This window comes from Candoia aspera, chromosome 4, assembly GCF_035149785.1.
Source record: "Candoia aspera isolate rCanAsp1 chromosome 4, rCanAsp1.hap2, whole genome shotgun sequence".
Taxonomy (NCBI): Eukaryota; Metazoa; Chordata; class Lepidosauria; order Squamata; family Boidae; genus Candoia; species Candoia aspera.
Window position 1 is genome coordinate 50,339,725 of NC_086156.1, and position 26,363 is coordinate 50,366,087.

Below are 26,363 nucleotides of genomic sequence, written 5' to 3' on the forward strand. Positions count from 1 at the left end.
AATGCAGAATTATACAGTAAGCAGCACACAGAGGATAGGTTTCTACCACATACATGCAAAAGCAAGCAAATAAGCTTTATTTGCAATAAAACATGGTGCTGGGGGAATCTGAAATATTAAATATTTTATACCAAATGAAAAATCATGTGTAGATCACTGCAAGATCAATTTGATCTCATTGAATTGCTACCCCCACTTTATGGCTATTGTCTATCCTATTACCTTCAAGCAAGTTGGCAATACTGTAGAACTTGGTGTGTGTGCCCTAGGGTCATAGAAGTAAATGTCAAAATGTAGCTGACAAGTTATCCCATTAGTTTGGGGGCCTTTTAAACATTCCAAATCGCCCCTCAACATGCAGCATTTTTTTGTGCCAAGCAAAACTGCCCATGCAAACTGCCATTGCTAAAACAAACACATTTATGGCTTGATGCTATTCCACTGGGTGCCAAAAAACTGTAGGAGACAGAGAGGGAGATACACAGGAGCATAAAAGCAGTAGCAATAACAAAAGAATGTCAAAAACATCAGTCAGCCCATTTCCAAAGTAACATAAAAAGAAAAAAAAAAGCAACTCTTGAACTAAGAACCAACCTGATTGTCTTCTTTATCAATACTAGAGTTATCTCGCTTCAAGATAAATCGCTTCTGGGATTCTTCACCTTTTTCATCTTTTAAATGTTCAGAAAACCTTTGCTCTGGTCTGCCAGCAAAGTAAAACATATAAATAAAAACCCATTTTGTTTTGCTTTTAATTTTTCAGCACTATTTTTATAAATGGAGGCATTTAGAACATAGCTGTGATTGCTGATGTTCAGTACCAATGTAAGACATCTGCTCTATTAGTCGAAATATTTTCTGTTGTTATGTATGTGGCAAATTGAATTTTAATGATCAACTATTGCAATGTTCAGTCTTGGTTGGCAATGACTGAAGTACAAAAAACAAGCCAATATACAATGTCAATTTGCATCTCCAGTCATAATGACCTTCAAATGCTGCAGTTTAGTAAAGTTTATCTAGATTGATAAGCAACAGTAAAATTGATAGGGGTCTTTTATATAATGTATCATATATTACATTCAGTTGGTAACTGGAGGAGATGAGTTAACTGTTATTTTCTTTAAACAAATAATTATCCAGCTGTTGGAAAACTGGAAAAAAAATCAAAATTGTCATGTTGTATTGATTTAACAATTGATTTATATTCCATCCAGATGGCTATTAAATGGCCAGACATTATGACTTCACAATTTCAAATTCAGAGGCTGAGATGAATTGTTCTGTGTTCTTGACAACCTTGTTCAAAAAAGATGTGGAGAGAAAAGTGTTTCTTTATATAACTGCAGGCTTAGAATTTTTTTTTCTCCAAGACACTGTACACAGTTTATTAACATCCCAGATTTTGCTCTTTCTGCCAAAGCTTCATTAAGCAGCACGTTATTCTGAAAAGTGTAAAATAATATGTTGTCACATAATGTGTACTTTATTAATTCAGAAGCATTTATAAAATGCATGGAAAAGTGTGAACATAAGGGCTCTTTCTCTACTCGGTGCATATGTGTCACTTCCACAGCCATTCACAAGAAACAGACAGGATTGTTAAGGGAAGAACTGAGAATCTGAAGATCATATGGAACACTGTAATGCATTCAGTCTGTGTGCAAATCTCCAGTCAACATGAGCAGTATGACAAAAGTAAAAAAACAAAAAACAAAAGCAGAACCAAACCTTGGGGAAAGCCTTTTCAAAAAATCAAAATGTGAAAACTTAAAATTTCACAGATTTTAAAGAGAACTATTCTTTTACAAACATGCAAATGAATCTTATTTCCAAAAATCACTTGACATAGTATTTTCTATTGTTTTGTTCTTATTTTTCTGTCTGTTCTATTGTTTTCTACTATTTTAGAGTATAAACTTATCAGTGAAATTTAGTAAAGTACATTGTATCCTGTATTAATATTATGTTTATATTACATACAGAACAAAATTGGAATAAAATAAATTATTGTTTGCAAATCAACTGGTGACTATTTTTAATAGCCTGTAGTTAATTAAACAGTTTGATAATGCTACAACCAAATCGTAATATATATCAGTCTACCCAATTACTGCTAATAGCACTTGCTTATATTAGGAATACCTGATGTAGCACTTAAAAGGTAGCTGAAATTTTTGGCATTTGTTTTTAATCTATGTTCATGTATAGTAATTTAATTTATACTTCTTCAGTTTTGTTTTTGTTCAAAGGCTAGTTAATTGCATTTTTATTCCAATACAGATAGATAACTTCAAATATGTTGTCTCTAGTACTTTAATGGTAGCAGTAGGTACACAGTTTCATTCTCTGAAAAATCAAGAACACATTTATTCAGATGCCTATAATACTCCAAAAAAAAATTCAATTCAGTACATTTATTTGTACATTCCTTGTTATCCCTAGAGTTACCCCTAGGTTACCCCTCTAGACAGAACTGCAGTGATTATGAAACAGGAACTCATGCAAGTAAATTTATGCAGCCAACTTAAAATCAGTTCACTGATGACACTGTCGAAGTTTACCATTACCGCTGTTTTTCCCAGTTTCCCTGCTAGTAATAAGTCAAGACAGACAAGTCTCACCATTACAATTCTCTTTCCATCACTTCTTGTAGCGGTGAACAGTGTAGGCATAGTAGTGTATACTAGTCCTCTCACTCTTAACACAATTCTAAAACTGAGTTTTTACTATGCAAACATCTGAAAAGGCTGCTTCCCAAAATGGCGAAGTACCCCTCCTTGAAATATTAAAGCAGCTACGTTCTTGGAAGACTTGCATAGCTTGTCTGAGGCAGTCTGCAACAGTGTTTGCATGCACACAGAGCCATTTTGATTTACTGGAAGTACCGGTGAAAAGTATTGTTTGTATACGCAGAAAACTTGGACAGCCTACAAAGCAGCTATGCAAACCTTTCAAAAGATGTGGCTGCTATAATGCTTTGAAGAGGGATGTTTTGCCAATGGTAACCCTTTGCAAATATTTTTGTTCAGATATCATGCACAGCTCTAATGGCTATCATGACTTTTGAAAAAAAAAATCTCATTAGGAATGTGGTAAGATCCAAATTTAAAAACTAGGCTTAAGAAAAAATTCAAAACACTTGGAAAAACTTGTTGTCTCAGCTCACTTGACTCAGAATCAAATCAGCAGTTCACCAATCAACAGTAGTGAGTTTAATGGACAGGATGTATAATGAGTACAGGAAAACAAAAAAACAGATGAACCAGAAGTTTTATTTCACAGGCTTTGAAACAACAAGCTAGATTGATTTCATATGACATAAATCATTAGTTGACCAAGCAACATTTAATTAAAATGTGCTACCTGGAATAAAGGCAAATCTCTGGGTAAATTGTAATCAATTTGGAATTATATTGCAAATATGCACAGAGAGAATTATCATTCTACTCTTAAACCACTAATCTATAGAACAAGCAAACCACACGAAAGCATCAGTAGTTTAAAATCAATACTGCAACAGTCAACTGGTTAATAATATGAAAACACTCAGCTTTGTTGTGTAAATAATTTACAACATTTGGATTGTTAAAACCAGTTCTAACATTACCTGAAATATATCACCATAAAAAATTGTGCAATAACCAATACCGCTATAAATGCAAATTGTACCATATTGCACCAATTTTAAAGGCTCAGGCTTTGACAGAAATTCTGCTTAGATGTAATTTATGTAATGTACACTAGTTTAAAGAATGCTGGTTTTCCAAAAGTGAAGCAAAAAGATTATATGAGCATCCCTGAGTATAACAATGTATCCGTACCTTTCAGCTGGTAGAACAGGTTACCATTCTGTTCACATTGCTAGACACGCTGAAGATGAAATGCAAGGAAGCAAAAACCTCATCATACAGGGGGACACCATATAACACTGGATGCATATTTACAAAGGATTTTCTGCAGTAAAGTTGCTGTACAGCTTCAGTTTCAGATGTGCAAGTAATCAACTTATTTTATTCACTTTAAGATATTCCCACTTGCCTTTTGATGAAGACACTCTATACAGATTACACAGTAAGGTATAATAAAAAAATACAATAAATTTCTAGTCCTCAAGGAATGAGTTTATCTAAATGAACCTACTCTAACACAAAGCTACAGCAGCCTGTGTTTTGGTGATGGCTGAACATAAGGTGTTCACAAAAAGCAAGTACGAAAAGAAAAAAAGAAGTGTCCTAACTTGTCCTACAGCTTGGATTGAATCCCTCATGAAATGAAGAAAAAGACATTATATGAGTGGCAAAGATAATTAACTTAAATTAACAAATTAACATTTGTTCAAATTTTAAAAAAGAGTATTACATTTAGGATTTTGGAAGATTGAAAGAATCTTAGACTAGCTGTACCATCTCAAACTATATTATCAAGCCAGCTTGAATTATAGGTTGGATCATATCATCATACAGTTGGGTTATTTTCATTGAAGGAGCAGGACTCCCAGAAAACTTGCATAAGTGTCTTTGTTTGGAAACAAACAGAAGTATCCAGCCTATAGAAGATTAGTTCATCATGAATAGTGTACTAAAAGTATGGGATAAATATAGAAGAATTAGTCCAAGCATATCACCCCTTGCTGTAACACTAAATATTTATGAAGGTGAATGATTTGTGAAGAGATAATGATTTGTATAGATTGTAAGATTTAATACAACAAAGATGAAATCTTTCGAGATTCTCTTCTTGGAAAGCTCAGATGTGCCTCATTGGTTCCAGTATCTTCAAATAAGTACCTACAGTAGTATAGTTCAAAAGGAATTACAAAGACATGGCAGGACACTCATAAGATCTGACTACATTTGAAAAACTTATAACAAAATTCAGAATATCTGTTGGCTATTATTTATACATTTATAATGAAATGGGATTCAGAAAAATTCAAAGACTGTATGATTAAATGTATGTATAAATAGGTCAACTGATACACAACAATGGAAATATTCATGTAAGATAAATATCAAATTTACTGTGAATATTATACTCAGAAAAAACAGGTACAGGATGTTTTCATTGGTGTATGTTTCATGTTTCATTGGTATATTACTCCAGTATTGATTGCCACTGGAAATGCAATAATAAAGCTGGATCATTTTTTCACACTTGGTGTCAGTGTCATAAAGCCCAATAGTTTTGAAGATGATTCACTATAGAAAGAAACCAATTTTAAATATTGAGTTTTCCCCCCCCCCCAGTTGTTTTTCTGCTAAGCATTACTGAGCCCTATATTCCTACAATGTATACAGAGTTTGCTCTATATGATACCTGCCATGATACCTCATGCTTCTTAGTGGAAGTTACATGTAATTCCTTCTTTAGAAGAATGTTGGACTAAGCTGTGCAAGTATAAATCACTATCAAAAATAAGTTTGTATTGAAAAAACAAATCTGATACAGAATTTAATTGAACCTGGAAACCATTTATGGATTATACAGTAGTTCTATACATGTTCGTGCAGCATGTCTGAAATTCGGTTTTCTCTTAATGTAAGTCTTTAACCTATTAGACTTTGCCTAATTAATTATGACTTTCTTAAATTAGATTAGACAGACTTTCTTAAATTAGATAAAATTGCTATTGTGTTGTTCTGATTTATGATTTTTACCATACCTTTGGTAATTATTACTGACTTGCTTTTAATAATAGTTATAATTTATATAAGATTATCTTTGTATGTAGTGCTAATCTAATGTTACTCTGAAAAACAGTTTAACTCTGGATAACTTTCTTGTTTCTTTCTTTCCTTTTTTTTCTAGATTATGCTTTTAAATAAGTTAAAATAAAATTTAAAAGGAAGGGTTCCTATGTATTGAAGAAACTTGTACATACTGTACGTTAAAAAATCCTAGTGGGTCAAACTATTGCTCTTTAACAATTATCAAATTAACACTTAAGAACACATAAAAAGAGTATGTGGTGTATCATACTCTGAGGGAAGAAGAGCACTGAATCTGTGAAAGTAGAAAGTTCCATGTCACAATACAAACCATGTGGAAGGATCTTGGCCATGCCAAGATTTCTCAGGGATTTTCACACTAATGCATGAAGCGGTACATACACAACATACAGTACACCCCAAAGGACAGATGGCAGATTTCTTTCTCCCTGAATATAAAGAAATATTAAACTTGCACAGCTTGCATGTTTTCAGGTTTTACCCTGTAGGCTAGTTATCTGTTTCTAGCCTTCTGGCCCAAGTAAAACTTTTGGGATGGAGCAATTCTCAGTACTTCATACTCCAGAATTGGTGCTGTGCAATAAAACGTAGATCTATTTGTGGGAAAGAAAACTGAGCAATTCTGTTTGTTGTCTTTCTTGCGGGGATTGTGGGAAAAATAGCAGCAAGAGAAGGGATAGCACATTTATCCTCCAATAAACCAGATGCATTAAATTATTAAAGTCCCCTGAGTAAATGGGCTTATTTCCATGATCATCTTGCTAGAGTTTAGGTAATTTCCTTCACACTGACAGCTGGATTTAATTGATGGAAGCATGTCTGTTATATTTGTCCATTTTACCTTTTCAACCTTCTCATTCCTTTTTAACTTCAAGAAGAAAAAAAGGCTACTTATTTTATTTAAGGCATATTACCACAGGCATAGAAGAGCTAGTTTGGTGTAGTGGTAGAAAGTGGGAGACTGAGTTATAGTCTGACCTTAGGCACGAAGCCAGCTAGGTGACCTTGAGCCAGTCACACTCTCTCAGCTCTGTCTGTCTGTCTGTCTATCTATCTGATCTTCCCATCCTCATTGTATAATATGTTAAATCTATAATCAATCAACCTTAGTACATACACAGTAAAATCAATGGGGCTTAACTGCTAATCTCCTAGCAACAAACTTAAATGGGTGATGTAGAAGTCATATTAGAAACAGGAAGACAACAATGTAATGCAAAAATATTGTCTCTGATAGTGTTATTAGCTGCTGCTGTCGTCACCATTTCATTCCTATTCTAAGAAGGCTTTCTCTAGTTACAGTAGCTTAAATCCCATTGATTCTAATAGCTGTGCTCTAAGTATATTGTAAAGGAATATTTTTTAAAAAATTGATTTTTTAAAAAAAAAATCTGTTTAATCGTGTCTGATTCTTGACGACTGCTTGGACTAGTCCCTGCAGTTTTCTTGGCAAGGTTTTTCAGAAGTGGTTTGCCATTGCCTTCTTCCTAGGGCTGAGAGAAAGCGACCGGTCCAAGGTCACCCAGCTGGCTTCATGCCTAAAACAAGATTAGAACTCACGGTTTTCTGGTTTCTAGCCTGATGCCTTAACCACTACACCAAACTGACTCTCTAAAAATATTTAAGAAGGCCAAAACAGAAGATGGTACCAATATGGAAGACGACAATCAAAAGTAGCAGCACCAAGGTACCTTATGAAACATACTGCAAAAATTTCAGCTAAATTAAAGAGTAATCTATAATAAAAAGCAACAATGAAAAATAGAATGAAGTAAAAAAAGATATTCTAGGATTAACAGAATATTTAAAAGCAGAATCATTAACAAGATACCAAAAAGATATGTATCAAATGAGCTGAAGTTCAGAATTAAAAAAAAATACATGTAATAAAAGCTAAATAATCGTCACAATTTAAAAAAGAAACAATACAACAGCCAGGGTTAGCTGAATGTTAGAAACAGGCAGCTCTGTAGGTGAAAAAATATACATAACATGTAGTTAAGTTATAAACAAACAGGAGGGGGGACAGTTTGGCATTGGGAAGAGGAAAGAAAATTAGAGAAACAAACAAACAAACATGTATCAGGCATCATGATGCATAAGGGAATGTACATTTATATGAAGCAAACTGAACCATTTATCAATAGCCTTGTCTTTCTATACTGGATATTGTAGAACCAAAGGCAAGCTGATCATATAGAATAGGTATATCATCATACATCATTTGATGCATTTGAGAAATACTTGACTTGTTATGAGGTAAATTAATTTACAGCTAATGACTATCACAAATGGTATAATGCAGTCATTACTTAGAATATGAAGCACTGCAATAGAGCAATTTTAAGATGATGTGGAAAGATTATGCTAGTGTTAAATGACAGTATGAAAGTGAGTTAAATTGGTTTTTGCATTTAATCATGTTGGATAGGTGGACAGATAGGAAAGGAATAAAAGATTGAAGATAAAACTGTGAAACCTTTTTCACAGAGCAGAGAAGAAAGAACGGACCTCAGAAGTGCAAATAAATGCAAATAAATGTAAATAAATATTATTTGCAAGTTATTTGAGTAGCAGCGCTATTGGTTAGAAAGTAAGAGTTAATACTTCGCATTTTCCATGGACGTGCAACATCATAAGAAATCTCAAATATTATAAAAATGGACTTGATTCAAACAGCATGTTATATGCTTTAAATGGAATGCTATGTAGAGGACAATAACCAGAAGCATACTTCTGAAAGGAAACAATCATAGTCCAGTGCAAATGAAAGATGATTAACACACATATCCCCAAACCAAATGCAAATCTAATTATAAAACCAGACCACCAGGAGGCCAATATAGCTGATATATGTTTCTCCCCAGGAGTGAAAAAATGCTGCTACAAAGAGAATTCAAATGAGAATAAGTGTCCTTATGGTTTTCCACTGATTTCATTTATTTATTTATTAATTTTGCCACTGCCCATCTCCCCCCAAAGGAGGGACTCTGGGCGGTTTAAAATAAGAATAAAAGCACTAAATATCATAAACATAAATATCAAATACAATTTAATAACATAAAACGTAAATATAGTATACGATCCAGATGACGATAATAGCTTGTAAATTTTATTTACGTTGCCTACAGTTTGTAAAGAGGTAGAAAAGTTTATCTTTTTTTTTCTTTCATTTGCTTTGCATTTAGAACCAGATGATTTCATCCTTTTAAAAACATTAGTGATCAGAATTTTGTGAAATTCAAATTCATTGCAGCAGTAGCTGAATTTCCTATGAAAATCATGGAATAAATACAGTATGTAGCCAAGCAGAGATGGGAGCTGATATTGTACAGTTTGGGAATGTATTGGCTGGTTCTTAGAAGTGCACTGCGCTTTTCTTGATATGTGTAGAAATCATGTATTGTAACTATAACATTTCCAAGAAAGTGGTATACTACAATTGAGCCATACATTTGAGAAAGGTCAATACTGTTGCGATAATCAATCAAAAAGCAGGGTACTTCCCTATTGCATTTCCATAATTTGGAATAATTTGGAATTCTGAATTGTATGACAACTAAATGTTTCTAAAGTAGATCCAATACATTGTATATACTTCCCACAAGCATCAGTTGCACAATTATTTTTAATTTTCTGTATTCCAGTGTGCTAATCTGATATGATTAGGTGCATGATTTCCTGTACACAGATTTGTTTGTACAATGAGGAAATGTGCATTGAAAATACAAGTGTATTGATAGATATAATATAGTATTAATGCTTTTTAATAAGTTAAATGAGATTAAAAAATTAATGATGCAAAGCAAATGAAAGAAAAGTTGACATACACTGTCCAATTCCACAATTAATTTTAGAGTTTTTTCTAATTAAAATGAAATTAAGGGGAAGAAAAATGTGATGTAGAATGTAGAACAAGAAATATGGGAAATCACCTAACCTTTTTTTTCTTAAAGGGCATTCAGGTAATTAGACATCCTATTAATCATACCCACTCTCTCTTCAAACAAGTTAGGGAAAACATGTAGAACATGGCTTTTGGAATTCTTTCAAAGCCTCTAAAATAAAATGGTGGCATAGTAAATCAAATACAGTAGTTAAATAATATGTCCTAGGTCAAATAATTGGGACGGAGGAGGGAGCAGAATTAGAATGGAACAACCTGCAACTTTTGGAGTCAATGCTCAACTGCGTCTCCCATGGAGATCAACTGTGGGAAATTTTTAGGAATACTTTTCTCCACTATGCCCAGCTGTATCTGGCACATTTTAAAACTTAACATTCCTTTCAGTGAAACTTCTCCCTGCACAAAATGTCATTCCATTCCATTCTGTTTTTGGAGAGTAATCCTTCTGTTGGACTAATGGACAGGCAGAATCCTGAGCTCTTTATACAATTTCACACCAACATTTTATTGGGTTGGAAAGACTGAAAGATGCCTCCATATCCATTTAGAAATTCCTGTAAGATCCATACAATTTAAGAATCATATATGGCAACCTATGAGAGGCAAAATGTTTGGACTATACATGGCTCATATGAATACTTAATTTTGTAGGATGCAATTTTTTGTATTTATATCTTTGTTCCAACAGGTTTTCTGCAAATTTTTAAAAATTGCATGGTGAATTACTTGCATTTTCCTCTGTAATGTGTTTTTCTGAATGTATTTATTAACAAATAGCAATAAAAAGCTAGAGACAACCAAATTAGAAATATGTTCCAGCCATATACTAGTCTAGGGAATGCAGATTAGGTTATTTTAAAAATAATGGATTGACTTAAATTGTTCAGTCAAAAGTGATGCATACTGAGCAATACAATTCTAAGACCAGGTCTCATTTAATCTTTCCCACAGCACATCAGTAGGAAAAAGCTACTGATAAAATGACATATTTTGCTATTTCATAGATATATCCAGAAAAATTTTTAAATGCCTGATGGCTTGCCTACCTTCTACTGGTTACTTTGACTTATAGCCAGTCTCAAGTGTATTTCAACACGCTTTAACAAAGGTGCTAGGGCCATATTTATGCAGCACTTTTTAATTGTTCTCTGACATGCCCACTCTACAATTAATTAATTATTCCATTCTGATATCTCAGTTAAGAAATAGGCTTTTGATACATATTATTTTCTGGGTAAGTTTCTGAGGGCATAAACTGGATGACATAAAAATAATGCAATTGCATAGCAATTTTATTATTTTTAAAGATAACAATGTGAATAATGGCAATGGTGTAAATTCACAGTGATAAGGAAGAGGAAGAAGAATTTTATGATTTGGGGAAAAGGGCAAGGAAAATGCCCAAGAAGATGCTGCTTTATAAGGCAAAAACATTTGCAGAGAGAGAGAGAGACCGAGAGAGAGAATGTGTGTGTTCAAACAATGTCAGATCCTGCTGCAGTAATTACATTAATTCTCATTCTAGATATACTGTATGTATACGCACGCACACACACACACACACACACAACATACTTCCAGTCAGAATTCACTCTGCTAAATAGTACAAAGACTTTACACTCATTTCCTTACCTGATACAATTTACAGTTATACAACTAGCACTAACTTTAGCACACTTCAAGACTTTCCCCATAGCAGTTTTGGAGAGCTGATACAAAAAAGCCCCTTGTCCATAGTGACTGATGAAACTGATGAAAAATTAAAAATCAAAAACAGTGATAAAAATATTTAAAATCATGAAATAATGTCTGGTGAAAACATACTCTTCACAGATTTCCTAAATACCGAGAAAATGGGAACCAAACACAACTCCTAAGGCAAGTGTGTTCAATGGCTTGGAAACAGAGCAGTAGATGGCCTCTCCCATATGTTAATAAGATGCACTTGTGATAGTGGTGGCATCTTCAGAATGGCTTCTCCTGCTGATGTTAACAACTGGATAGACTTGTAATTAGAGAGCTAATCCCTTAGATGTGAAAGTAAAGGTGAAAGGTCCCCTGCACAAGCACTGAGTCATGTCTGACCCTTTGGAGGGATGCCGCTTTCATGACATTTTCTTGGCAGACTATAGAGCGGGGTGGTTTGCCACTGGCTTCCCCAGTCGTCACCTTCCCCAGCAAGCTGGGTGCTCATTTTACCGACCTCAGAAGGATGGAAGGCTGAGTCAACCTGAGCCGGCTAACCGAGAGAGAATCCAGCTTCTGCTGGGATTGAACTCAGGTCGTGGGGAGAGTTTACCACTCTGCACCACAGGAGGCTGTGATCCCTTAGATAGCGAGGGACTATTTAAGAAACCCAGATATTTTAAAAAGTCAATATCAACACCTTAATTTCTGCCTGGGCAGCAGCTGACAGTGCAGAACTTTCAGTATAGGCATCATATGGTTCCCCCTACCTAGCAATTTAGCTGTTGCATTTGTACCAACTCTAACATCTCAACCCTTTTCAAGGTTATATAGAGCACATGCAGCAAACAAAGCACAATGTAATCAAGAAATAGTCAACCATTTTCAAATCTAATAGATACAGCTGCTGCACTACTGGTAATTGTGCAAAGGGGCTCCTCCCAGGTGTGCCACCTGCAAATCCATCAATGTGAACCTGTTCTTTAAATGAACCTAAATTTCTATAGAGGGCAAAGGGAATGGCCTGAAGGACAGGAGAAAGACCTGCTACCAGGGCAATGTTCAGATGAGAGGGCCTTTCTTAGTCTGGTCTACTTTGCTGGGCTGACAATTTCTGAATCTCCAATTTCCTATTTACCAACAGCCCTTCCATTTTGTCTGGATAAATTTCTGTTTGTTCTTTCTTGAATAATCTGCTATTAAACCTTAAGAGTACCAATCGTATTACTGAAATGAGCAGTAGGGAGTAACAGGAATAGGTCTCATCAGCATATTAATGATAGCCCATTCAAAAACTCTAGGTGACTTCTCCAATGGTTTCATGTAGACATTGCAAGTATAAGGGACTAGATGCAACTCTATGGTATACCACAGGTCAATGGCCTAGCTATCAGTCAGAAAGATAAAATAAAGGCAGGACATAGATTTGCCAACAACAGCAACAACACACACACACCACAAATACAGAATAGTGTGTTCAAAAGTTTTGTAGAAATCAATATTTCCTTATACTGGATAAATATCTACAATATTTAAACTGTACCTTAACCCACAAATATTGTTTTACAGCTTAGGATATTACTAATCATTTCTAACATTAATTGTAGTTGCAGTGAGATAACACAGTGAGGTAACACAGTATCTTATTCTCCCTAAGAAAATTAAGTATACCAGTTCTGATTATAGGTGGAGATTTCTTCAATGAATTGTTCTTCAAATAGAATGAAAAATCCCTGCACATAGAAAACTAAATGTTGGCAAGGAAGACTACTATAGATCTGCATATATAATTGTCATTTAAATACAGATTTTAAAAAAAGTTTACTGGAATGTTCTATGGTAAGAGTTTCTCCTTTAGATTTAGGATTTTCAAACTGTATTCCACAGGACCCTATAGCTCCATAACAACATGAATGGGATTTTGAGAGAAAGCAGATATTTTCAGTCAGAGAAGTAAATACTGATTTTGTGATCATACAATGGAAAAATCACTGATATCCCCATGGTTTGGATGCTGCTAAGTCCAAAGAAGTGCTCCAAGTGCTATGCCTGGGATGGTTTACTAAGTTGAATAAGTTTCCAATACCATGTTCTAAGATACTACATTTCCTTTTGTAGTTTTCCACTTACAAAGATCAAAATAGAGATTAATTGTTTTAATTTTATTTATGGCAAGATTATAATTTGAGTTTTGAGGCTATGGTGATTAACAAAGACAGTAATGATTTTAATTAACACTTTATAATAGTTTATTACAATATTTCAGTTCTAAAATCCATGACTTGCTCAATTTCAAACAGATCAGTTTAGAGATTATGTTACAGAAAAAATAATCATAGAGTCATTATATATGGTTCATTTTGCCTACATTTTGTCCTTGGGTGTCACTTTGAGGAGTGAAAAAGCACTATAAAACATTTCAGGGAAAAACTAAGCTTATTGGACTTGTTTCATCATCTTTGACATTTTTATAGAGCCTAAGATATGAAACAATGAAGAACAACAACAACAACAAAAACCATTTATGTAACCAAGACACGTACAAAGAACTGTGACCACAAAAGTTGTTACTGTTGCATTCATAAATAATTAAATGGTAGGTCCTTCCTTTTCCTTTTGCCAAAATATGCATCAACAACTGTTCTTTCCTCATCCTGCTTAGAGTGCCTGGAATACAATTTTGGAAAAGAAGATACTCTTCATAAACATCCTTACCTCAAGCTATTGGATCAATATACTTGTTTCATAATATATCCACAAGATATGAATTTTTCACCATGAGCTAATTTTGTGTATTTGTGTTATAACAGAAATCCACACGGCAAAAACTCCTGGGAGTTCAGCATGTTGGGTTACTTATTACCGTGTTTGTTGTCAGCTTAATTTTGAGCAGTGAATCCCCCACAGTCATACAGTTGGAATCTCTATCAAGTTAATTAAGAAACTGATTACACTGTGGGATTTTAGCAATGTGAATGGCAAAAAAATTTCTGGGGTTGTAATATATTTACAAAATGTAATCACTCTAGCTAATAAGTATAATATTTATGAATTTAAACATTACCTACTAGACATTCAAAGGTAAAAAGTTGATGTGGACCTTGTACCTGTCAGCAATTCTTTAAATCAGATGTGTCTTTTCTTGGAATCACATACAAAATGAAATGTATATACACTGCTAAACTATCTGTACACACAGGACTGCTTTGTTGATTTCACAGAATATTTTTACATTTTAAGGGGAGGAAATGGTAACTGATTACTTGAGCGATAAGGAGTGTGCTTAGATCAGAGTGGCAGAAAGAAGAAAAAAATAACAAGCATAAAGAGGAAAAACAACAGGCTAATAAGAGAGCTGTATTTAAAAAACAAAGGGTTAATATGAAGGTGGAAGGAGGAGATTAACTTTCTTGATTGAATTGACTCTAGCAGCTATTCTTTAGCTTCATAATTCATATATAAAAAGAGTTTCCATTATTTGCTTTTATCCAGCAATTTTCTTACAGAAGCCAGGTACATTCTGTCATTCACAGAGAAATTGTATGGGCTGATCTATCATTTTAATCACTTAATTTAATGAAACCAACAAATTAATCTGCACAGATCCCTTGCCTTCAAGACACACAATGGGACAATCTGTATCTATAGAAGTTTCCTATGCCCAAAATGACTGAAAAACTCTGCACATCAGTCTTGCAGATGTGGCACGTAATCTGAGATTTCACCGTTAGAAACCAGACATTACTAGAGATGTGCAAATTATTTTCCCCTAAGGAACAAATTAGCCTGAGCCAAGTAGATCAAGAACTGAGTGGTAAAAACTGGTGGCATTGTTTCACCATGGGCATGCTTTAAAGGAACTACCCATTTCCATATATCCCTTTCACATAGCTATCTCCATTCACAAGTCTCACTTACATGCACTCACATATATCCCCCATACTTAGATATGCCGCACTGCACTGCAATTAGGATTTAAAAACATTCTTCTTGCTCCAATAGGAACCTTTTTAGAAGCCTCATTGGAACACTGACATGATTTGAGTTGTTGTTGTTTCTTTTCTTTTTTTTAATATTTCCTCTCCTGAGAAAGAGGGCAGATCTTGGATGAAAAAACTACCCAGAGAACTCTCCCAGTGTTCTCCACAGGGCAGAGATTTTCCATTTTTTAATATTAGGTCTTTAACATTTGCCCAGCTATTTTTATTCATATGTGTCTTTAGTGTTTTGAGATATAAAAAGCAAGAGAGACATTATTCAGTCTTGCCTATTTTATGAGACCAAAGAAATTCTTATTTTGTGATGTCTGTGATGTCTGTTTTCCAGATAATCAGATGCCTTAAATTTATTTACTATACAAAGTGGATTAATTCAGGTATAGTTAAAAACTGAGAAGGAGTAGTTACCCAGATGGAAAAAAGGGTTTATACCAGTAAAGAACCCAATGTTGAAAAGGAAAGATCTATTTAAAAAAAAAGGTGGGGGGGAATGGGATGGAAATGCCATATTGTTTTAAAACGTATTCATTAAATGTACCATTACCCATCATAGCTTGCACTACTCCAGGTACAAATCATATTTGCTCCTCTAAAAAAATTATAGTGATAATATGAAAATAAATTTTCATTGTAGAGGCATAATATAAGATAGCTTTCTTATCCACTGACTGATTTGCTTCAAGACATTTCCCATTTTCAGTGTTCTTCCAAAGACAGACACAAGGATTATCCAAGTGAGAATGAATGTGAAAAAGTAAATTACTCAATATAGAAGAAAGAGAATGAAAGGACAAAGAAAACACCTGGATATAAAGAATGAAATGCAGAAGGATTCTTAGGAAAGGGGAGCAGAAAGGAAAGAGAAGCAGCACTTACATTCGCATGTTGCTGGTCTTGTTGATAATGACAGATTTCCCAGTCTGATCCACGTTGTGATCCATGCCAAAGTAAGCGGCCACTCTGTGCACCAGCATTCGCTGATAGGACGACATCTGGGGGAACTTTTTATAATGATTACTGGAACAAAACGTCAAAGGGCTCAATATGATGCAGCCTCTGACATGATGGAACAACAGCAGTCCACTTTTTAAACATTCTTAAAATCATACAATTCATGCTGAATTCTCTAATGCCAGAGATGGACTTGTTACAGATTTTGCTACTTTTGTTCATTTATTTCAACGTCTTTTCCAATCATTCCAACATTTTTTTTATTCCAATTGTTGTGCAGTTTAGGCAGATGGGGATATCATTAAGTTGGTAAACAAAAGGCACCAAAATGAGTGACAGAACTTTTGATTATATTTTGAACAGATCTGGAAATTTGACCTTTGAAATTAATGGCAACCCCATAGAAATGGAAAATGCTTATTTGTTTTTGATAGAATTTATCACGCCATACCTCCAAAGCACTTAATGAAGTGTAAATGCGGTTGTTGCAATGCCACAACAACTACCCTTGGTACGTAGGTAGCTAGTTAGGTAGGCAGGGGCACTGGCCCTGGATCCTTCAGTGATTAAACTGGAAAATTAAAGCCAAATAAAATATAAGGAATTACTTCCTATATCTGTTAGTGAAAGTAGAGAGAGATAAGGGATCCTTGTAATAAAGCCAATCTAAAGCAATTAAGGAATATATAAGGTATTTGTAACATTCCTTTTACTGATGAACGAATATTGATACTGACATTCTCAGGAGTACCATAGAATTGCTTTGAGAATATATTTCTAACACAATTCAAGCAAAAGATGCCATGAAACAAGAAACCAACTTACCTGTCATCACTAATAAAATCAATGATTTCCTGCTCCATTTTTAACAATATCATTCTATCCCTGTTAATAAAAGAAAAAAATATTTCAAACAATTGAAGTTTGAGGGGGGAAAAACAGGCAGCAACATTTGAAATAATTCTGATGCTACATCACTCTCCCTCTCAAAGAAATACAAGGTCTGGGTTCTATTTATGTGTAGCAAAAATATGTTTCAGTTCATCTCCTAATGAAAGAATAGGAGTCATTTCATTTCCCATCCAAAGAAAGGAATTCAAGCTTAGTGTTCTTATGATAAATTGGACATAAGAATATAGATATGTTTCTGTAACAGAGTGAGGTATTTTACACAGATAGCAGTGCATAATCCATCATCTTTGTATTTCAAAAAATGCAGGCACTAATCTTTTTAATAATTATAATTTCTATCAACCCTCTGATTTCAGTATAGCTATAAAAACTGGCATATCCCTTAGGCAGGAAAGAGGGTGGTAGTTGTTTGTTTTGAGATTGTCTTCTACAATTAAGTCCACCATGTTTATGCTCAAGTGTCAGCAATCACAACATGTGAAATCTGGGTTTTGGGATTTTGGCAGTAAAGACATTGCTTCCATTCCACTCCCACAAATTCAGTCCCCAATTGTCAGAAATGTTCATTCCAGCCAAACTGACATCCTTCACTGCAGAATCCAGGCTCAAAAATATTTTGGCAGCTTGGATCCAAGACAACTGTAATATTCATGAACGTTCTGTATCACCTCAGTCAATAAATGTCAGAAGCTTCACTGTCATGAACAGATAAGAATAAAAATAGTAAATATTGTTCTATGAAGTTCTTTTATGGAAATTTGGGCAACAGTTGGCGTTAGAGATCCAAACGGAAAGTTGCTACTCAGCTGGTTAGCCCTGACCTGCTTGATGACAGCAGTACTCTCCATGAAGATTCACTTGGCCCTGAGCATGCTTTCCTTCAGAAAAGATCTACAAAAACAGCTTTTCAAACAGCCAAAAGGCCAGGTTGATTTGTGACCCTGTCTGATGGATGATGGGTAGTGGAACTTATTTGTATTCTTTTCCCTCATGTGCATATCTGTGTATTTCCTTTTTCTATTTATTTTTTAAATGGTGTTTTAAATATGTCCGCTGCTTTGAGTCTTTGGGTTTGGCAGCCGTATACACCCAATGAAAAATAGTATACGATTCCAAGATCACTCTTCCACTAACAAGACCTATTTCATTGAGAAATATGTTCCTCACTTGGCAGACAAGGGTTGCATTGGAGAAATGACCCAAAATCTGGGGAGGTTATTTCTACTCCTGTAAAATTTTACATAAGACTTTCCCCAAAGCTTTATTGCCCAGCAGAATGTATAGGTTAAACCTAGATATTGCTTATATGCTATTATTCATACTGTAACGTAATTCCTGAAATGATGTAAAATTACATTGCTATAAGTTTTATGCTTACTTTCCCATGGAAAGGTATCTTCTGTTTTTTTTTCACAGTTATTTGGACTGAAGCCTTCATGATTCTAGTACATAGCCTTGTTTGAAATGATACACGTGTATAGGCAACTAAGGTGGCAAAACTCTTATTCATTGTCTCCTGCTCTTTCTATGTAAGGGACAGGACGGCATTCTGTTTTATGACCAGCAGACAATTTTCAATGTTCGCTTTTCTGATAATAGCTAATTCTTCTACGAGTGTGAGTGTGAGCTATTCTCACAGCTAGCTATATTTGACAAGCATTGCGTAGTTTTGAGCTACTTTTGTTTTTAGATGCTGTTTTGGAATGCTACGGATGCTGTGTTTGTGTGTGCCTGTCCATGCATGGGTGTGTGTATGTATGCATGAGAATGGCCAAATTTTGATAAAAGCAAGTTACAAGGCTTTATAGTACATACTTATGGGGGAAGGCTTGCTAAAACAACTTTAACATAATCATGGGCATTATTTTCCATACCATGAATACCACATTTTCTAGAAAGAAATGCTCTATAGCTCCCAACAGCTAAGATCATAAGCTAAGCAAAAGAGGGAGGGAGAAACTGAGACTTACCTGGGATTATTCTTTAATGTGTTAACCAGAAATTCATGCAAATCTATGCCTGTTGAGTCTGTATATTCTTGGCTGCAGTCTGAAAAAACATACATTACTAATAGTTTCATTTTTAAAAAGTGAAAATAATCATAGCCATTGTATGGAATAAAGTTTCTTCCTCTCCAGCTGTCTTCTGAAGTGCCTGATTTATGCAGGTTGTGACTTACATTAAGAAGATTATTCTAATGGAACAGGGGAAGTGTATCCATTTAACGATAAGCACCAAACACAACTGTATATTAATATAAAGTGCTGTGCTTTTAAAAAAATTGTAACTGACAAACTGAAAATGTGTGAGTTAAGTAATAGGCATATCTTGAATTTGGACAGATCTGCATTTGCTTGAGCAAATGTAAGAAGCATGGATGAATCAAGCAAAAATAGAAGATAGAATGGCAAACAAAATTAGCTTGGGATTTGGTCATGTTTGCATATCACATTATTCCAAAACTGCTTGTATACACTATTAAATTATTCCTGACCGTGGGGATGGAGAAACAAACCATGGAAGCTCTTTCCATGATTTGTTCACTGGACAGTCAAATCTCTGCTCACCTCCCTCACCCCCAAAAGCAATTAAGAAGCTAGCTATACAGCATGATTCTGACTCCATCTTGCTAGAAAAAGAAGACAAAGCTGTTGGTTTGGCTGCTTCAACAAACAAATCATGGATGAAATTTCTGTGGTTTGTTTACTCACTCCTGCTGATAAGTGGAACCACGTATGAGTGACAGTCATGGGCAGTAGCACACGGCTCACTTCCAGTTAAACTAGAATCCTAGCTTTTTGTCAGTACCGATGCTGTGTGTGTGTGGTACATATGCATGCATTCATGTACATGCACATTTGGTGCCTTTAACTGTGTTTACCTGATTGGATCTAAGATATTTACATCAAGAATAGCTACAGAATTTCAACAAAAGTAGAGTATCTAGAGAAATCAGTAGTTTCTGCTTAGAGAAACATGGTGAACAATGAATATGTCTTAAAATAAAATAAGACTTGTGTATATTTTAAGGTAGGGTTGGAGATAGATAGATAGATAGATAGATAGATAGATAGATAGATAAATACTAATGGATGATAGAGAACTTTGATTCTGTCAATCAAATAGATTGATCTTATTTTCCTGGAATCACCTATGAAGTATGTATCCTTTGAGTGAATCCATAAAGGGCTCCAGAATGTAGCTTATAAACATTATGTTAAAAGAATTACGTAGCTTGTATTCCAGACGTAGTTGTCATGAAAGAAAAACATTTGGGTACCAGTAAGTACCCAAAGCTATAATACCCCAGAAGGCAATAAGGTGCACAAATGTGCAGTAGATGACAAAAATGCATATAGACTCTGAATCAGTTATGGTATAATCACTAGTGTAGAGATTTTCAGTGCATTTATTTAAATCCGACTGTCAGTTCATCAGTGCTAGATTGAAATTAAAACTTCATTCAGGAAGCCTATTACCTTCCTTTGTCAAGACTGGATATCTCCAATAGATAATCTTATTTACTAATAATTTCTATGGCACTTTTCTGCTGAAAGCCATCAAGGTAGTGAAATTAAAACTACCAATAACATCATACAAAATGAAAATATTATAAACATATTTTTTTAAAAAACAATGTGCAGTAAAATATTAAGGATAATTTATAAGGGCAACTGAAAGAGCTGTGTTTTAACAAATTTCCTTTTAACTGCAGCACATTTTAGCTGAGAGGGTGGGAAGCTCTGAATGGAGGATACTCCAAAAATTTGGGACTTACAGAGGAGGAAGTCTTTTCCTGCTTGCATAAAAAGAAGCCACTCCTGTGTATCTTCATCACAATCAATCAAGTTTATTGTAATTAGATTATCTTTTAGATCACTACCCCTACATCATTTTTGCATTTTGCGTATGTGATATTTTTCATAATTATTTATAATTAAGGTGTGTATTATGTATGAATGAAGTCCAAAGTCAAGAGATAAATTCTCAAGAAAAAAGTGACAATGCCTCTGTTAAATGAGGGACGATCCATACACAGCACACTCCGATTGCAGCAATAGGTTTCTATGCTGGAGCATATTCAACAGTGGGTAGAAAAGTCTGCAAGGACAGGGTGTCTCCAAGGAGCAACTCAGTTTGTGTACATAGATCCAGAAATCTACAGGTATAATAGAGAAGTAAGACCTTACAGGGACTCTTTGTTCACCCCACTCCCTCCCCTCCCTGCTTCCACTTCTCTCATGATTATAAATACTACTTATGGATTTCAATATCAAGTTGAAAATATGTAGATAGAATATATAATGCACTGAGTTACGAATGACATTTTCTATCATACTATAGCTAGCACAACTGAGTCATTTGCATATCATTTTTATGAAAAATATTAAATGTGCTTTCAAGTTTCAGTCTTTTGATGCTACAGTACAACTATTTTCTCTCTATGGTGAGAAAGTGGAGGGGGCAGAATGCAAAAGCTGAGGTCCACCATGGCTGATCTCTAAAACCTTTGGGAAAATGAGTGTATTCCCTAGAGCAGAACAGTTGTTCTTCCTCCTTTACATAATTATTTAAGTCTCTTTATATGGGTATACATATTGTCAGAATCATTATGGCTTTGGAAGCTTAATGTATACTTTCAGCACATATTTCAGCCCAGCCAAGTTTTGAGAGTTGTAAAGAGAGTTTGGTTTGTATATCACATTTGTTATATACCAATCATATATGTATTCTACAAATAATATATAAACAAATACATACACCACAAACTCACAAATACAGAATATAAAAAAGTACAAACTAGTTCAAATACAGACAGAAGCAAATACAAACATTCAAAATGTCTTCATGTGACTATAATAAATGACTAAATAATGACTTAAATACTTTTGTTCACCTTTTGATAACATTCTTATCTTGGGTTTTTCACTGTTTCTATCTTTTTCTTTGTTTTTATCCTTCTCTTTTTCTTTCTCAGAGTCATCTTTACTAGATTTATCCTCTTCTTGTAGGCTGGGGAAACTTGAAAGCTGTAGTTGTATTGATTCCTGTTGAAAGAAATATAATAATTTAGGGCCAGATTCAGGAAAATTGGCATGGCTTCCAAAATGCATAACAGAGTGCATGCTTAGAAAAGCTGGAGCCAAACAATATTTGGTACACTTAATCTTAAGAAAAGGATAATGTATTCTTAGGGATAATTTTTGGTTGGTATATATATTTTAGATAATGTATTCACTGAGGATCAGAATTTAGTCCTGAAAAGATTAACATATAAATCCTAATTTGCTTGCAGTATATCCCAATGGATTCACTGAGAACCATTTTAAACAAAATGTCAAACAAAAGCATGAAGTAATAAGGAGCTATGGCTGAAATATTAACTATGAAATTCTTAATATTCAAATTTCACTGAAATCAGCAGAATTCATCTTATTGCAAATTGACTGAAGACATAGACAGTACTAAGTTTCTCTTAAAATACAGTGGGACTTATTTTCAATAAAGTGTACTTAATTTAGGAACTTAACAATTAGAACTTGACAGTATTCAAATGTAGTAGTTAATTTCATATTATACCAGAAATTATTAATGTGTTCTTTCAAGAACAAGACCTATTTTACATCTAAAACCAATGATAAATGAAAAAAAATCTGAATTATGCCTAATTTTATTAATTAAAATGTAAATTAAAATATAACATGAATATCTGCAATGATCCTAAATGTTTCTCAGACATTTACAGTAGCATGCTACTAGTTACATGTACTTTTGAGCAGTGTCACAGAAGCTGTGCTAATTTTATTCATATTAGCAATGTTTGAAGACTTACTTGAAGATAAACTAATTTGAACCCAAATGTGCTTTTTGATAAGTAAATTAACTGATGAGAAGGTCTAATCATTTTTACAAATACCTCCAAATTTAATCCATGCCCAATGCTTTTTTTTACCCTTTGAAAATATTTTTATATTATGTATGTCAGGGGGAAAAGGCTGTTAACTAAATGCTTTTACTGCCTATGAAGACAATCTAGTACATGGCTGTGGGCTAAGTCTCACTGAAAGCACTTCATGGAAAAGGCTTTAATTGGCTTTGAAATCTTCAGTCCTTCATGCCAAAGTCAAAGTGATTGCTAAAGTGCACTTGCTGTTTTACAAAATATGGAGAAAAAGACAGACTTTACAAACAATCTGAAACAGACATATAAGGATACTGTACTGCATATATTCTCTGCCATACATATAACATAACACTTTCTATATATTCTTTGCATTAGAAATAAACACACAGGAATGCTGCAGAGTCGTGAAAAAAATCTGGTGTTTGTTTCTTATATTTGTTTTTTATTGACTTTTTTCAATAGTAAAATTACAACGTTGATAAGTACATTCATACAAGATAAGTGTAGCGAACACGAGATGTTGAATTTGCAGTAATACACTAATAAACCAATATAACAACATTAGAGGCAACATTTCTTTTAAAGTAAGGACAGAATGTGAGATCAGGTAAACTTTTATGATCAAGTAATACAGGTAAACAAGATTTTTCCTACACAGGAAAATCAAGGCAAATTTTCAAATATAATACAAACATCAGGTTTGTAGTACAATCCATACTCTATAGTTCTGGCAATGTACCATACATTCTCTGATAATTTAGACTCTGTGCTTTGTAAACAGTTTAGATGAACTAATAAAGAAAAATCCAACTTAACGTTAAAAATAATCCATTTCCATTGATATAACTCTTCTAGTTTCCTTCAACCAATTAAAAGAAGAGAGCACAGGTCTAGCTTTCCTAGTGCAAAGGTCATCAGCCTTTAAACCAAGTACACTTGTTAACTAATTTATATATGAAGCCAATCCATTCTCAATAAACAGGCTTTGGTAGTAGAGAATATTTAATTCTTGCATCCTCAACTTTATGGTGTGATGGTGAATCAAACAGTGGTAGGGACCATAAGACATGGCATTGGGGCAATGTAGAAGAGAGATCTGCCTCCAAATTTGCTAGTCCCTACAGAATATAACATTCTTTTTTTCATTTGTAGAGAGTACATCAGAAACTATCATGCAACATTTAATACAATCTGATATATTTATATATTTCTCCTTTCAGATTCCATTTGAAATGATAGAAAACACAAATAAAATGCAGAACGAAAGCCATACATTTCTATTGTTGATTGCATCAACAATGCAAGTTGAGCCAAATATCAGAATTGCTTTTCAAAATAACTAATCACAATTGATGAAAGAATCTAATGATTATTATACTGCATAAATGTCATTGTAGAGCAGCAAGAGAATGTATAAAATCCCCACAGCTTAGTAAGATATAGGATCGTGAGTTTTTTGGTCATTCAAAAAACAAACAAACAAACAAGAAAGAAAAAAGATCTCTCCAGGGAAAAGTCCAAAGAGGAGAGCTGAATTTAAGTCATTTCAAGTTAATAAAGGAAACTTTTAGAAAGTACACTTAACTGTGATTTGTTTTTTTGTGCTAACAGAAGTTCAGCATTCATTTTCTATCTCCTCTCCCTCTCTAGGGCTGATCTCATTCTTCAAATAATATCTGAATCTTCAAGTAAAAAAGGTTGAAAAAAATAACTTTCTTTCAAGTAAGAAATAACTTTTTTTGGTTTCTGTTCTTGTTAAATTTGTGTTTTTAAGCAAATGGAAATGTAAGCTTTTTTCAGTAAGTGCTAAAGGAAAATTGACAAGATTCTGAAATATATTTTAAAAATTATACTTGATCCATACAATATTAATACAGACTCATAAAATACATATTTTGCAATACTGGAAGATTGGCTCCAGGAATCAGAAAAATAAACCATGTGGAATACAGTGCACTTTTTTCTAGATAACTATCACTTGGAGGGTCAAAAATTGAGCTGTAACTATAAATTAGTTCATGGGAAGCAATACGAAGATTTTGTATGACTTAGAAGCCAGAGTGATTCAGTACTATATCTGGTGTATCCTTAAAAGAGATAGCCTTAGAGAAAATAACAATTCTAACTTTTTGTTTGATTTTTTTTAAAAAATAATTAATCTGAATTCTTTTGAATTCCTTTCCATTTGTTGAAATTTTCAGGGGCTCTGGAAAAAAAGAGAGCAAATAACACCCTGTGATATACTGTTGAGCTACTCATGTATATCAAAGAAATACACTAAAAAACGTTAAAAATAAAGTATGCTTGTGTGAAAAGCCATTTTGATTTCCCAAAATTAAGAATTTCTTTTACAAATATACACTGTTATCATGCACAGGAAAAGGAAAGTTATCCATGCAGCTTAGGAAACTATTTTAGATACCTGATTGTCAGTGTCCGATTCCAGACGAGGACATGATTCTTCACATACAGCAAGGCTTCGTACCAGTTTCCCCTTCCCTCCTGACTGAAACAGAGAAGTAAAATAATTTCTGAATATGTAATAGCATGTATGTATGTGTATGTTTGTGTGTGTACATGTATGGCGTAATGCATCTAATAAATAAGATGAGACTTAGAAGTAAAAACGTATCAGTAGTAAATCAGTAGTAAAAGTGATACACTGGCATGTAGGAATATCGCTCAGTTGCCCTAAGAATAATAGATGGGTAATTGATATTAGAATATCTGAAAATAAATCAGTACTTTCAAAAACTTGATTTTAAAAAAGGTAATTAAGTGCAGACTTTCACCAAAAATTTGGATCTTCAGAACCATTATATTTAACTGGAACCAATTAATTTATATTTTTAGATGGGTAAAATGAAATGTTCCGATCCTTAAAAGCAGAAAGTATTGTTTAATTGTCTCTTTCCATCTCTGGAAACTAGACATCTGCAGACATGAAGCTTGCCAAGAGTAGGAAGAAGAAATGTATTTTCTTTCTTAAATAACAGAAACACACCAACCAATAGATTAAAAGAGCAGCCAACTGAACTGAGGCAGATTTTTTTAAAAAAAATTAATAGCTGCAGCCATGAATTAAATAAAAGTCATTTACTTTCTACTTATTTAAGTTATTTACTTTCATCAGCAGCCATATGATGCCAATTTTCATCCCAAACCAATTTATCACAATTCTGAAAAAGCAGACAAAAACTCTACCTTGGATCTCTTTTTCTGCTGGTTCTGGTTAACACTTCGTTTCTGTGAAAAGCAAGTGACAAAATATG

General features: G+C 34.0%; 1 protein-coding gene across 5 annotated transcripts in view; it reads right to left on the minus strand.

Moving 5' to 3' along the window:
• Positions 1–26,363, minus strand: part of ARPP21 (cAMP regulated phosphoprotein 21) — a 140,722-nt gene that overhangs the window by 69,555 nt on the left and 44,804 nt on the right. For all 5 annotated transcript variants that reach the window (XM_063304096.1, XM_063304095.1, XM_063304099.1 and 2 more), the window contains exons 4-10: positions 26,296–26,337; positions 25,514–25,597; positions 22,084–22,234; positions 19,157–19,235; positions 17,100–17,159; positions 16,200–16,340; positions 595–703 (exon numbers count right to left, since the gene is read on the minus strand). In XM_063304096.1, coding sequence (XP_063160166.1) covers positions 595–703; positions 16,200–16,340; positions 17,100–17,159; positions 19,157–19,235; positions 22,084–22,234; positions 25,514–25,597; positions 26,296–26,337 — 666 coding nt within the window. The remainder of the gene's footprint in view (positions 1–594; positions 704–16,199; positions 16,341–17,099; positions 17,160–19,156; positions 19,236–22,083; positions 22,235–25,513; positions 25,598–26,295; positions 26,338–26,363) is intronic.